Raw genomic sequence first — 13,372 nt, 5'->3', positions numbered from 1 at the left:
CACACCCCCTACAAGAACTGAACATAGTACTAGTTCAAACAGGACTGGTGAAAGAAACATCAACAAACAGAGGAATATCCCTCCTCCACCAGCCCCTAGAAGTTATGCTTTTAGACTAAGCACTAAGTTAAAAAGGTTGAGTGGCTTCAAGAACATTGCAGAAGATCCAATTAACCTAGCTGACTGAATTAAGTTTCTATTGTAAGATTAAGACACTATGTCTTTAAAGACATTGGATTTTCTTTTGATTTAATTTTATGGTCTATTTGTTTTAAGTACTTGTAAGACTTATGGGATTTGGTAATCATGCTTTTGTAAGACTTTTGATGTTTGCAATTTATGGTATTAACCTTTTGAATCTGCTTTCTTTAGATTTTAAGTCAGTATTTATTTTGGTCTGTCATAATTTCTCAACTATTTTTAGATGAATTCATATCATTATTGATGACAACTTGTACATCAGAAAGAAGAACCAAAATGTGGTCTATATGACCATTTTATTCATTGCATATACGTCATATATGGCAATACATTTCCTTCCAATACATAATCACCTAACAACAATTACACCATCACATTTACTACTATAAACCAAATACTTCATATTCATTACAAAGGCAACCACCATCACATCTAGTAGCACACCGATCTTCAGCTGCTTTTTAATCTTACTCTTCTCATCCTATAACATAATTCTTGCATCAATCAATACCTTCCTTTCCTCTTTCAAAATCTTCTTTTTTTAAGATTTTCCGCTAAGTTTTTTTCGACAAGCTTCAACTTCTCCTCCAAATAAATTCTCCGGTGGTTCGAGTGAGTAATCATTTCCATTGCTCTAGGACTGAAATCTTCATCAAAATATTGAAAAAAATGACAGCATTTACCTTCCTACAATTAACAATTTATGTACATTATTTACAACTACATGCATATGAAACAAAAACTAATAAAAAATTACCTTTGGTATGTCACAAGTGTAGAAACGCCTTCCAGGATTTTCTAAAGTCCAGGAAACACATGTTCTAGCTCGTCTCCCACGAAACACAATTTGTGTTCTTCATTTTTCACCGACTACAAAGAGGTGGAAGATTCCGTACTTCTACCCATGGGGATTTAGTTTGTTGACACACGAGGATGAACTATATTAAATGAATTGAAGTGAAATGTAGAGGATTTTTATTTCAGTTGATTCAACAATGAAGAACCCTAATATATATATATATATATATATATATATCTACATGGATTGGATATATAGCCGTTGCCATAAGCCACGTCACAAAAAGACCGTTACATCCACTCTGTCAAATCGGTGCATGACATGTCACGTTTCCCGTCAAGTCAACAGCACTGACTAACGGACATATCATTATCCTCAACTAGAGTGGTGCAAGTAAGATGCCGATAAGTAGAGTAGTTTTTTTATATGTGCACTTCAGTTTAGTGACTACTTTAAAATTTAACCAATTTCTTTTATTTTTTGTTAGTTACACACACAAACACACACAGAGATATATATATATATATCTTTATTTTTTGTGTGTGTTTGTCATGTAATATAAATAAATAGTAAATAAATTAAAACATTAAATAATAAATAATATATAAATAAGTTAAATAATAAAGTGAGTGAAATATAAAATAATAAGAATAAAAAACAAATAAGTTTTGATAGAAAAGATGAAACGAAAAGAAAATTGAAAAAATTTAATTAAATCACCAACAAAATATTAAATATAATATACAGTCATATGTCAACTCATTTTGTATAAAAATTGTGTACTTACCATTTCTTGTGAGAAAATGCACCAATCATTATACTCGTTCCACTTCACCAATATATATCCCGAAAATAAAGAAAATGTGTTTCCCATGATTTTCAATACACCATACCTAGTATTTACCAATCCTTACCCTTTATTCACTTTCTCCCCTTCACCAATTGATATCCCAAAAATAAAGAAGACCTGTTTTTCATAGTTTTCAATGTACCTTATTACTTTTATTTTGAATGCTCATTTTACTTATTTACTCAAAAAGTACTTTCCTTATTTTTTACTCTCTCCATCTTTCGATACATTTATTTGTATATTTTTAAATTGAGTTGTCGTATTAGTTAAATATGATAACATGAATTTTATTTTTATTAATTATTGAGAATATTAAGTTTTTGAGGTTAAAATGATCATAGCAAAGAGGAAAACAATGCTCCTGTAGATATATTTTTGGGTTAAGGAGCAAAAAAGCCCTTCTTTTTAGTGCGTGGAGCAAATATTCCCCTATAGTGATCAAGTAAGCCCTTTATCATTAAATAATGAGTTCAAATAAGCCCTTATTATCATATTTTGTTAACAGTGGTTATATATTTTAAAATCAAATTCAGATTCTTTCAAGGAATACGATACAATATATTATGTATTGTATATTACAGTATTTTACTATTATTCAAACACGCTATGCTACAATGTCCTAATACAGTCCTATAGTGCGATGCACGGATTGTTTTTAACACTCGAATAATTTTTAATAATATATTTTATATTAAAATTATTAATATATTAATATAAATTTTCAATAGTTGAAAAATAAATTGAGGAACATAATAAGTTATTATAATATATGTTTTATGATAATTTGAGACTTAACTGAAAAATAAATAATATAATATATAATATGTTCACGGGACTCCAATCTTGAACCTGTATAATTTGTTAAAAATAAAGAATATAAAAATTTAAATATAACACGCTGTTGACGGGATTCGAACCCTGAACCGATGAAAACAGTTTATATATTAATATAATGAAATTTAAATCATGGATCCGCCCCTGCCTACCAATCAAATTTTTAATAACTTTTTTATCAAACTTAGTTTTTAATAATATTTCAATATTTAGTGGTTTAATAAAAAATAGTTAAGTAAGGATAATTAAGTAATTTCAGCAATACCGACCGACCGACTACCAAATTTTTAATATTTCGTTTATTATAATATAGTATAGATATGATTATATGTTTAATCAATCATGAAAAACAATCTATTTAAACATTAAAATATAATATGATGATACCACCGTAGCTAGAATATGATTATATATTCTGATGTATATAGTTATATAATATACATCGCAAAAAAAAGTTAATTTAATTCATCATCCGTATATTTCTTAATATTTGCATATTTATCAAAAATAATAAAAACATTTGAAAATATAAGAAGTAAAGTAATAATATACATATACATTAAAAAATTATCAAAATAAATTTTAAAAAATAAAACAAGTAAATTTTAAAAACAGTGTATCGCACGGTCTACACGCTAGTGTTAATAAAATAGATATAATCAATTGGATTTATAAATATTATTTTTCAATTTCCTTAAAAAATAATTTTAAAAAAATTATATATCAATTTTATATATTACATTAATAAAGCATATGTGCGTAGGGTATAAAGTAGTTATAAGAAAGTATAAATAATTTATAAATTTCTAATATAATTAATTTGAAGAGTAGCTAGATATGTTACTATATTTCATATTAATAGTAACCATGGTTAATCAAATATGATACGATGGGTGTTTTTGAACCATCATTTTGATAAGAAGGATTTATTTGAACCAAAATAAAGTAGATGAACTTATTTGCTCTCACCCTTTTAATACATGGTGTTTTTTGCTCCTTAACCCTATAATTTTTTGATAAGATTTTTTATTTATCGAGATTTTACCGTAATTGTTCCCTAAAAAAGGTTCCATTTTAATTGTAAAGTAGATTTATTTGTACTATTTATGTTTCATTGACATATATATTCTTTTTGTCCAAAAACTGATTTTTAGATTTATTTCAAAAAAACAAATTTCAAGAATATGTTCGCAGAAATAATTTAGCCTCTTTACATAGAACACGAAAATTAAAATGTCACATAATGTTTAAGGTAACTTTACATTTATAAACCAACAAACAAATAGTAACTTCAACTTATGCTAAAAGAAACAATTGTTTTTTATTACGCATACAAAACAAAATGTCAAATTGTAATACTCCCTCCGTCCCTCCTAAATATTTATAATTGGGTGGGGCGCGGAGTTTAAGAAAAATGATAAAATAATGGGAAAAAATTGAAAAAATGAGTAAAGTAGTGAGACCGATTAATATTATATGTATAAGTGGGTATAGTGAAGGAAAATAGTGGATGTAGTTAATTTAAAAATTATAAAAACTTTACTATTTTTGAAAATTTTTGAAATGTAAACAATTGAAAGAGACATCTAAAAAAAGTGTAAACAAATGGGAGGGAATAGCAAGTACTGGTTTGGATGATATTGAACGTCTCAACTCAGCCAACTTAATAAACATTAAACACAGATAAGTACGACGAAATCTACATATACATGAACTTACATGCACACACATTCATCCACTTTGATAAAATAGAAAATGCACACAAAATCCGACTCGGACGTAACAAGCCTGGAAGCAGCATCTCCAAAACACCCACTCTACTACGTTCAATCTCCCTCTAACCATGACGCCGCTGAAAAAATGTCATACGGGTCAAGCCCATTCGGGTCACCGGGTCATCACTACCATTCTTCTCCCATTCACCATTCCCGAGAATCCTCCACTTCTAGATTCTCTGCTTCCATGAAAACTACCAGGAATCATGGCTACTGGAAGAGACTTCAACGAGTTGGCGACTCAGTTGAAGAGGATGATCAAGTTGATGAAGAGGATATGAGACACAAGAAGGAGATTAAGAGGTTTTATGTCGTGTGTTTTGTTCTGTCGTTTGTTGTTTTGTTCTCGGTGTTCTCGTTAATCTTGTGGGCTGCTAGTACTTGTTACCCTCCCGAAATTTATGTTAAGGTTAGTGTGTTTCTCGCTTTCTTTTGTCATTTTCCGAGTTGACTCGGTGAGTTAACTCGGATGAGTGTTGTTAAGTCTATTTTGGTTATATATGGTGTGGTGGGGTAAAAGCTTGTGTTGTGTGAGATAAATTTTACATCTCTCAGGTTGACTGAACGAGTCAACTCGGACTCAAAGTATTAATTTTATGAGTTAGTTTGTTTAATTTTCGAGTTGAGTTGGATGTGTTGATATAGGCGTGAGGGGAATTAGATGTATTGCATTGCAGAGGTTGGTGTTTGAGAGATTTAATGTGCAATCGGGGATGGATATATCGGGAGTGGCAACGGATATGCTGAGTATAAATTCGACGATCAAGATTTTCTATAGGAATACAGGCACATTTTTCGGAGTTGCTGTAAAAATTGCACCTATTCAACTCTGGTATTACCAGCGTCATCTCGCTAATGGACCTGTAAGTCTCTTTTTTCACTCCTATCCATTTTTGTATAATCATGCATTGTTGTACAGGGAGATACCAATCATTATGATCTTTAATTGATATTGATGAATTACCAAAATAATAATATATATATATATATATATTTCTCGTAGTATCAAATCAAATAATATATATATATTTCTCGTAGTATCAAATCAAGGCTTACGTGTAAAGCTTGTAAAATGCAGAGAAAGCGACTTTATATGCAGTGACTATATTTTATGTGCATTCATATCATACAGCCTGACAAAAATTAGAATAGGATCCGAGTTGTGAGTTCTTGACTCACTGATCCGAGTTGTGATTTACAGTAGTAGTAAATTTATAAGTAGTGCAAAAAGCTGTAATTCTGTTTATTTCAGAAGGACCCACCCCTCGTCTGGATTACTAACGTGTCTGGTATCTATTGGATGATACACACGGCAAGTAACTTGTTTAAATGGGTAGTTTTGTGTGACATGAATCGTATAACTTGTCCATTTGCATTGTATTTTCTGCAACTGTTGTGCCAAAACTAGTTTCACTTCACAATCTCAATTTAATGTTCAATGTTGTACAAGATTTTGTTCCTAGGAGTCGATAGTAAAATTATATCCATTCGTCTCTTTGTTCTACATCAATAACTGGGTAGAAACTTATTATTGTCCCGCGAAACATATAACATCATATTATTTCCGTTATACTCGGTTCCTAACATTGTTATAAAGTCTTAAATGTAACAACAAAATGATAATAAGTGAAGAAGAGTTGAAAGAATGAGTGTAACTTTGTGGAATTTACTAATATTAATAATAATAAAAAATATGATATTTATAAAAATGTTAAGAACTAAATAGTATATTCAGTGTTACAGATTTGAGAAATCGGAATTATTCGGTTGAAATAGCGATTTAGGATTTATCGGACGATTTTTGAAAAATCGGATGATTTATCGGCGATTTATCGGAAATCGGTCAAATCGAATAAATATTTTTAACTGATTTTTAAGCGATTTATTGGCGATTTTTGAAAAATCGGCAGATTTTTATAACAGAGAATATATTTAAATATAGTTGGTGTTACAAAAAGGACATAACGCAAAGAGTGTATAATTGATGTACAAAATTGACACATAAAAGTGGTCTGCAATCAAGATTCATGCAATGTTGTAGGTTGCATCATTATTTTTACTAGGAGTATGTTTTTAGAAGAGCTTTTATTTGGATTTAACAATAATTAATATGTTATACCTTAGTTACCCGGACTCTTCATTTTGCTTCGATTACCCGTGTCGGACACTCGACACTCGTACATGGGTATATACACTTAGACACTTATTTTAGGCAAAAAATATGTAAATTTTTCAGAATATTGCCGAGTCCGACACTTGGATACGAACCCGTCTTCGACACTTATACCTGAGTCCGGATAACATTATACTAAAGTTATTAGGATACAATTGAAGTCGATATGTCCATAGTGAGGAGCTGAAGTGTGCCTTAGGTTGGGAATGGCAAGTCAGGGCAATTATGACATTATTATATAGTGGATAAAATTTACAACTCCAACTGCTTGATTTCATCTAAAGATTTCTATTATGTATAATCTTTGGGATTTTATGTGGTGTGTCCATGAGCACACAATAAAAATATATGTGTCAAAATTTGATCAGTTTTTCAATCATAAATGTTGATGGACCCCTGCATTTACATCAATTCCTCCAATAAAAACAATCCAAATTCATAGAATTTAGTGCTTATTGTGTGCCCATGAGCACACACTAGACAAACTCATATTTTTATTTTGTTTTTGAAGGGCCCTTGGAAGCTTGGGTTCTTTAGTTTCGCTACTGGCCTTAATGTTTTGGATCGATGAATCTCACAACGCCGATAAATAAAGTAAATAATAAACGTGTTGAATTACATGTGATTTTTTGAGTTTCCAGTCATCAATTTTGTTTGATCAAGGAACATGCAAAAAGAAATGATTTTCCTATGTTTGAAACATATTAACCCTCAAGTATTGCTCCTTCAAAAGTTGAACCATCTCCCCATTCCCATCTCCTCTTTCTTACTGATATCGAACTAAATGTGAATGTAACAGGAGGTGAAGTTTCATCAGCATAGAAAGACTCAGCGAACCATAGTAACCAGCGTTAATGCATATCAGCTTCCATTATATGGTGCACTTCCTGGTTTTAGTGCCAGAAATGGTGGACACGACAGCATATCCGTGCCACTGAACCTAACTATTGGCATAAGGTCGAGGGCTTATGTGTTGGGAAAACTGGTGAAACCCAAGTTCTACCGGACCATCAGATGTCAAGTCACTTTACATGGCAAGAAACTAGGCAAGCCCGTTAATTTGACAAATTCTTGTGTTCATCATAATTGATCTTCGACAATGTTTAAACTTTTACATGTAGCTAGATCTTCTTTTTAATGCTCTTTTGCCAGGATGCAAATGTGAAGATTCACCATACATCTGTTGTTTTCATCACATATACATACCTATATTTGGTGTTCTTTAAAATAATTTCTACAAGTAAATATAGGTTTGCTCAATGAGGCACTCATACTTAATTTTGAGCATTGCCGATATGATGATATATGAGAAAAGATGTATAAGCAACTTACCTGTACAGTTCTTTAAACGTTTTTACAAATACTACATATAATGATGAATATAAATTGTCTAGCATTATGATAAATGTTGTTGCTTGAAGTTTATCATATTTGACATGCCCAAATACAAATCGAGCGGCTCTCTGGTGAATTCTTGGCGTAGTAGAAACAATGAACCAGAGTTGTTTACTGGATCATACTTAACGTGTTGGGATGATGATCTTTCTAAGATTTTAACAAGTACCTGTTCATTGAATCATTATACTCTCCGTATATTTCATTTTTCTGAAGCTAGATCAAATTCTTGATCCTTGTTTTCTGTTTTAAGCGTATAATAAATCTCAAGTTTGCATATAGTCATTACACAAATAAATCTAAAATGAGTTTAGGCTTTAGTTTCAATCATGAAATAATTTTAGTTTTAACAAATTCTAGCAAATGAAGTTCATGTTTAGCGTCCAGAAGCAAGTTTCAACTTGCCCATCTGCTGGTTGTTAAAGAGGTTTAAGCCTTGAAAACAAATTTCCGTCATTAAATTTAACAAATAAGGCTCTTAAAAGCACACATTATAAAACAGTAAAATGTTAGTAGTTGAGTTTCATTTGATCTGCTGGCCACCATCTCCAGCCTCCTTGCAACTTGTCCTTGATCTTTTCCAGGAATGCCTTTTCCCGGGTAGTTTCGTTAAGTGCGGCTCCTTCAAAGTGGGTCTCCTCTTCGATATTGTTGTACTGACTCCTGACCTATTATCTCTGTCAATACTACTTATATTGTCCGCGTCTCGGCATTGTGACTTAGGATGGAAGAAATTAGCCTTAAGGCCGTCGACAACCAAAGTTTTAATAGCTGCAATTTCCACCAAGACAACTAACACTATACCTAAAAAAGCAATCCCGACGTTGAAGTACCACATTGGACTTGTCTCAAATAGGGGTATATATATGTTAGAGGCACTGCTGTGATCCCTCCAATCAAAGCCCCCAAGTGCCACTGACACAAGATACGCAATTCCTCCACAAAATGCTCCAATTCCTCTTCGGAGCCACATGGGGGCATCTCCAGTTTTTTTGAGGTTACGTAAATTCGCTCCCAGTTGTCCCAAACTACCATACTATAAATTCGAATATCACCACTAGTAAGTACATAATGGCCTTGACAAATTTTGGTACGCTGTCGCCTTGATATTGCATGAATGACCTTAGCATTAGCATGTTATCTCTCATTAGTAAGTTGTTACCATAGGACCAGTATCCAGCTACTGTAAGGGGATAAAAACAAGCTGCAATCACGAAAATACGAAATTTAAAGTGCTCTGCTCATTGTGTGTTTTGATGGTCGATCTTTAGACGAAGATAGCGTTCCCTGCATCATTAGCACAACATATAAACAAATTTACTCACTTGTATGTGGAGTATAACATTGTGGCCTCCAAAGGCAAATGCAATCAATCCAAGAGCATTGATGGCTCCATATAATTCTTTTTGTCTTTCAGGTGAGGAGCGTGCGTATTTGACACCGTAAGATATGCCATCCGGGCGATTCTGGACAAGGGAGAGGACCACTAACAGGGTGGAATTCATGACAGCCTCTAAAGTTCCGATAGCAGCAAACTTGGCAGCAGAATTGAAGTTGGGAGAGAACTGAGACAGAATGACGGCTATGAATATAAAGACAGAATTATGGTCTTGTATTGCAGTAATCTCCGCACATTTCTACGTACAAACTTCGCAAACAACTTCCTCCGTTGATAATCATGGTTACACATGTTCCTCCTGATAAATACAATACTGGGAATAATGACAGTAATTTCCCCAGCTTCATTCCTGCAATGTCAAAAGGTAGTGATAATATTGTTGGAAAAACAGATATGTCTGCAAAGCGTTTGTGTAAACACTGATCAAAAGAAAGAGATGCCCTTGATAAGCTTATATATAACCGGTTTACATAAAAGATGCCTAAATAACAGGAAAGAGAATGGCTAAACTAGGAAAGGAAATCAATCATACTCCTGACTTCACTCTACTACTGCTACGATTTATTTGACTAATTTCCAGAATCAAGCAACCACTACTCAGCGTATCACTAACAGCTGGCAACTCAATCATAATCTATGTAACTTCGAGCAAGACAGATAAGCAAACGTTTAGATTAAAACCCAACAAATTCTCCCGTAATCTAAACGTATCCATACAATTTCTTCATCCCAAGTAATGCACGCATCTTCTCAAACTTAATCAGCGCAAGAGCTTTTGTCAGCACATCAGCACGATGCATATCTGTAGTAACATGCTTCATAACTATTTCCCCTCTTTCAACACACTCACGAATGAAGTGGTATCGAATATCAATGTGCTTACTCCTACCGTGAAAAACTGGGTTCTTGGCTAGATCGATAGCTGATTTGTTATCGATATAAAGAACAACTGACCTGTGTTTTCCCCTGTAATTTGTGTAAGTAGATTCCGTAACCAAATTGCTTGACATGCAGCTGCAGTCGCTGCCATGAATTCAGCTTCACACGACGACAGAGCCACGCATCTTTGCTTCTGAGAAACCCACGTTATAAGACTCTCATTCAGGTAGAATGCCATGCCACCTGTACTTTTCCTATCTTCAATTTGGCTAGCTAGATCACTGTCCAAATACCCTGATAAAATACCCTGATAAAATGTGGTTGCCACAATCTCTTGTGTATACAAGACCATAATCCAATGTACATCTGATGTACCTCAGTATGCGTTTAGTTGCATTGAGATGAACACTGGTGGGATTCTCCATGAACCTACTCACTATGCCAACCGAGAAAGCAATATCTGGCCTAGTGTGGACCAGGTATCTCAACCCCCCAACCAAGCTTTTGAACTGTGTCGTGTCAATAGGATCTCCACCTTCATCCTTGCCAATATTCTGTTTAGGGTCCATAGGGTATTTTACTGGGTTACAATTTCTCATTCCAACCTTCCCTAAAACCTTCTTGGCATATGCCGTCTGTCTAAGTTCTATACGTCCCACCTTTTGGCTGACTTCTATACCCAAGTAGTGTGCAAGCTTTCCCAGGTTGCTCATATCAAATTTCATGTTCATTTGTTCCTTGAAGCCTTCTATTGCTGCAGTACTTGTCCCCGTAACAAGTATGTCATCGACATACACGGAAATTATTAAAGTCTCTCCATCTGATCTTCGAGTATAGACAGCATGCTCATACGGGCACTTCTGAAAACCTAGTTCTTCAAGGCATCTACTCAATTTCGCGTACCACGCCGGAGGTGTCTGCCTCAACCCATATAGCGCTTTGTCTAGCTTATAAACTAGATGTTTTTTCCATTTCTGAATGAAACCCTCAGGTTGTGAGACGTATACTTCTTCTTGTATTTCTCCATTTAGAAATGCAGTTTTCACGTTTAAGTGGTGAACTTCCCAACCTTTATTTGCAGCGAGTGCAAGCAACATTCTCAAAGTCTCCATACGTGTCACTGGGACGAATATCTCATCGAAATCGATACCTTGTTTCTGCACATAACCTTTCGCCACAATTCTTGCTTTGTACTTTAATACTTCCCCGTTTGTGTCCCTTTTGATTTTGTAAACCCATTTTAATTCAATTGCTTTGTGCCCGGGCGGTAGCTGTGTAAATTTTCAAGTCCTATTTTTTTTCAACCGCATGTATTTCCCTCTTCATAGCATCCTTCCAATATTTGTCTTTTACTGCTTGTCCATAACTTAGTGGTTCATCAACGCCCATGAGGAGTAGTTCCTCATTCTCGAGCTCAATTTCTTTCGTGTCTGCATATATATCTGCTAGTGACCTGAAATACTGTGGCGTTTCACTGCTAGCTTCAGAATCAGCTAGTGAGCTTGATGAATTTGAATTATGCATTTCCTGGGTGTCTGTAGATTCTGAGCTTGACTCTTCGCTTTCATTTGTCATATCCTCATCTTGATTATTTTCATCCATTCCAAATAATGTAAAAGATTTAGATTGTCTTTCTTCAGAGTTCTCATTGTTCCCCCACAATCAATATTTCTTTTCTTCAAAAACAACGTCTCTACTAACATGCACAGTTTTGTTAACAGGGTTATACAACCTGTACGCTTTTTTACCAGGTTCTTTCCATAGATGAATCACAAGAACACTTCTGTCATCCAATTTCCGTGCCATCTGATTTTGTACTTTCATCTGAGCTAAGCATCCAAAGACCCTTATGTGCTTAATGTGAGATTTTTTTCCTGACCAAGCTTCGTATAGTGTTACTCCGACACTGCACGAGTTGGTAATCGGTTCAATATGTAAATTTAGTGACATATAGCTTCTCCCCAAAACTCATTTGGCAATTGCTTACCTTTTAACAAGCTGCGTGCCATCTCGACCATGGTCCTGTTTCTTCGTTCAACCACGCCATTTTGCTGTGGTGTGTAGGGCGCTGTAAATTGTCTTGCTATCCCAGCTTCTTTATAGTATCTCATAAATTCATTAGAGAAAAAATTCCCCGCCTCTATCGGTTCAGAAGGTCTTAATCTTCTTTTCTCCACCATTTTCGACCAAGGCACAAAATTTTTTTAATGCCTCGAAGGCATCATCCTTTGATTTTAACAAATAAGCCCACATGACCCTACTGTAGTCGTCTACTAAGAGGAAGATGTATCTGTTTCCAACTGGTGTAGAAGGGGACAACGGGCCACACAAGTCTCCATGTATCAACTCTAAAGCCTTATTTGCATTGTAACTCGATTTAGACGGAAAGCTCTTCCGTGGTTGCTTTGCCATAAGACATCCAGTACACGTTTCAGTAGGACTTATCAGTTTAGGCAGACCATGCACCATCTTTGAGGTGTCCATTAATGTCATAGCTTTGAAATTCACATGTCCTAGTCTCGAGTGCCATAACCATGTGTCTTCTTCGGATTTCGACATCAAACACTGTTGTTCATCAGATTCGAGTATAATCTTGTAAAGTCTGTTCATAGATCTTTTCACCCTCATTAATAGTTTTCCTTCCTTGACATGACCCCACAGCAGGTCACCGTTAAGTGTCACTTTATTTCCTTCTTCTGCTAACTGTCCAAGACTAATAATATTATTACAAAGTGATGGAATATAATATACCTCACGTAAGAATCTTTCTTCGCCATTCTTGCACTTGAAAATTACTGAGCCTTTTCCTTTTATATGCACCATTGAACCATCGCCAAACTTGACCCGCCCTGTTATTTTTTCATCCAAATCCTTGAACTTTGTGTGTTGTCCGGACATATGGTTGGTAGCCCCATTGTCCAAGTACCACAAGTTCGAATCCACTTGTTTTTCATCCGCAGCCTTCTTTAACTTTGGAGCTACCTTTTCTTCATTAACAAGCATTATACTTTCTTCTTTCTCTTCACACTCATTGAGTAACAATGCAGGCTCGTCATCCGGAAATTGA

The 13,372-nt window shown here is 34.3% G+C and overlaps 1 protein-coding gene across 1 annotated transcript; it reads left to right on the top strand.

Annotated features, from left to right (window-relative positions):
• Nucleotides 1-4,292: 4,292 nt before the first annotated feature.
• LOC141683107 (uncharacterized) lies at nt 4,293-7,892 on the top strand. Its single transcript, XM_074487802.1, has 3 exons — nt 4,293-4,868; nt 5,137-5,322; nt 7,432-7,892. Exons 1-3 carry the CDS (start codon nt 4,440-4,442, stop codon nt 7,720-7,722), a joined length of 906 nt encoding a protein of 301 aa, XP_074343903.1. The 5' UTR covers nt 4,293-4,439; the 3' UTR covers nt 7,723-7,892.
• Nucleotides 7,893-13,372: the final 5,480 nt, after the last annotated feature.

The sequence above is a fragment of the Apium graveolens genome, chromosome 9 (assembly GCF_009905375.1).
Source record: "Apium graveolens cultivar Ventura chromosome 9, ASM990537v1, whole genome shotgun sequence".
Taxonomy (NCBI): Eukaryota; Viridiplantae; Streptophyta; class Magnoliopsida; order Apiales; family Apiaceae; genus Apium; species Apium graveolens.
This window is presented reverse-complemented; position numbering and strand designations above follow the sequence as displayed.

What these genes read in the sequence shown, in the direction of transcription:
- LOC141683107 (XM_074487802.1), top strand. Translation starts at nt 4,440, where the DNA reads ATGCACACAAAATCCGACTCGGACGTAACAAGCCTGGAAGCAGCATCT. An exon ending in CTCCCGAAATTTATGTTAAG is followed by an intron (nt 4,869 to 5,136) that starts GTTAGTGTGTTT and finishes ATTGCATTGCAG; the next exon opens with AGGTTGGTGTTTGAGAGATT. An exon ending in GTCATCTCGCTAATGGACCT is followed by an intron (nt 5,323 to 7,431) that starts GTAAGTCTCTTT and finishes TGAATGTAACAG; the next exon opens with GAGGTGAAGTTTCATCAGCA.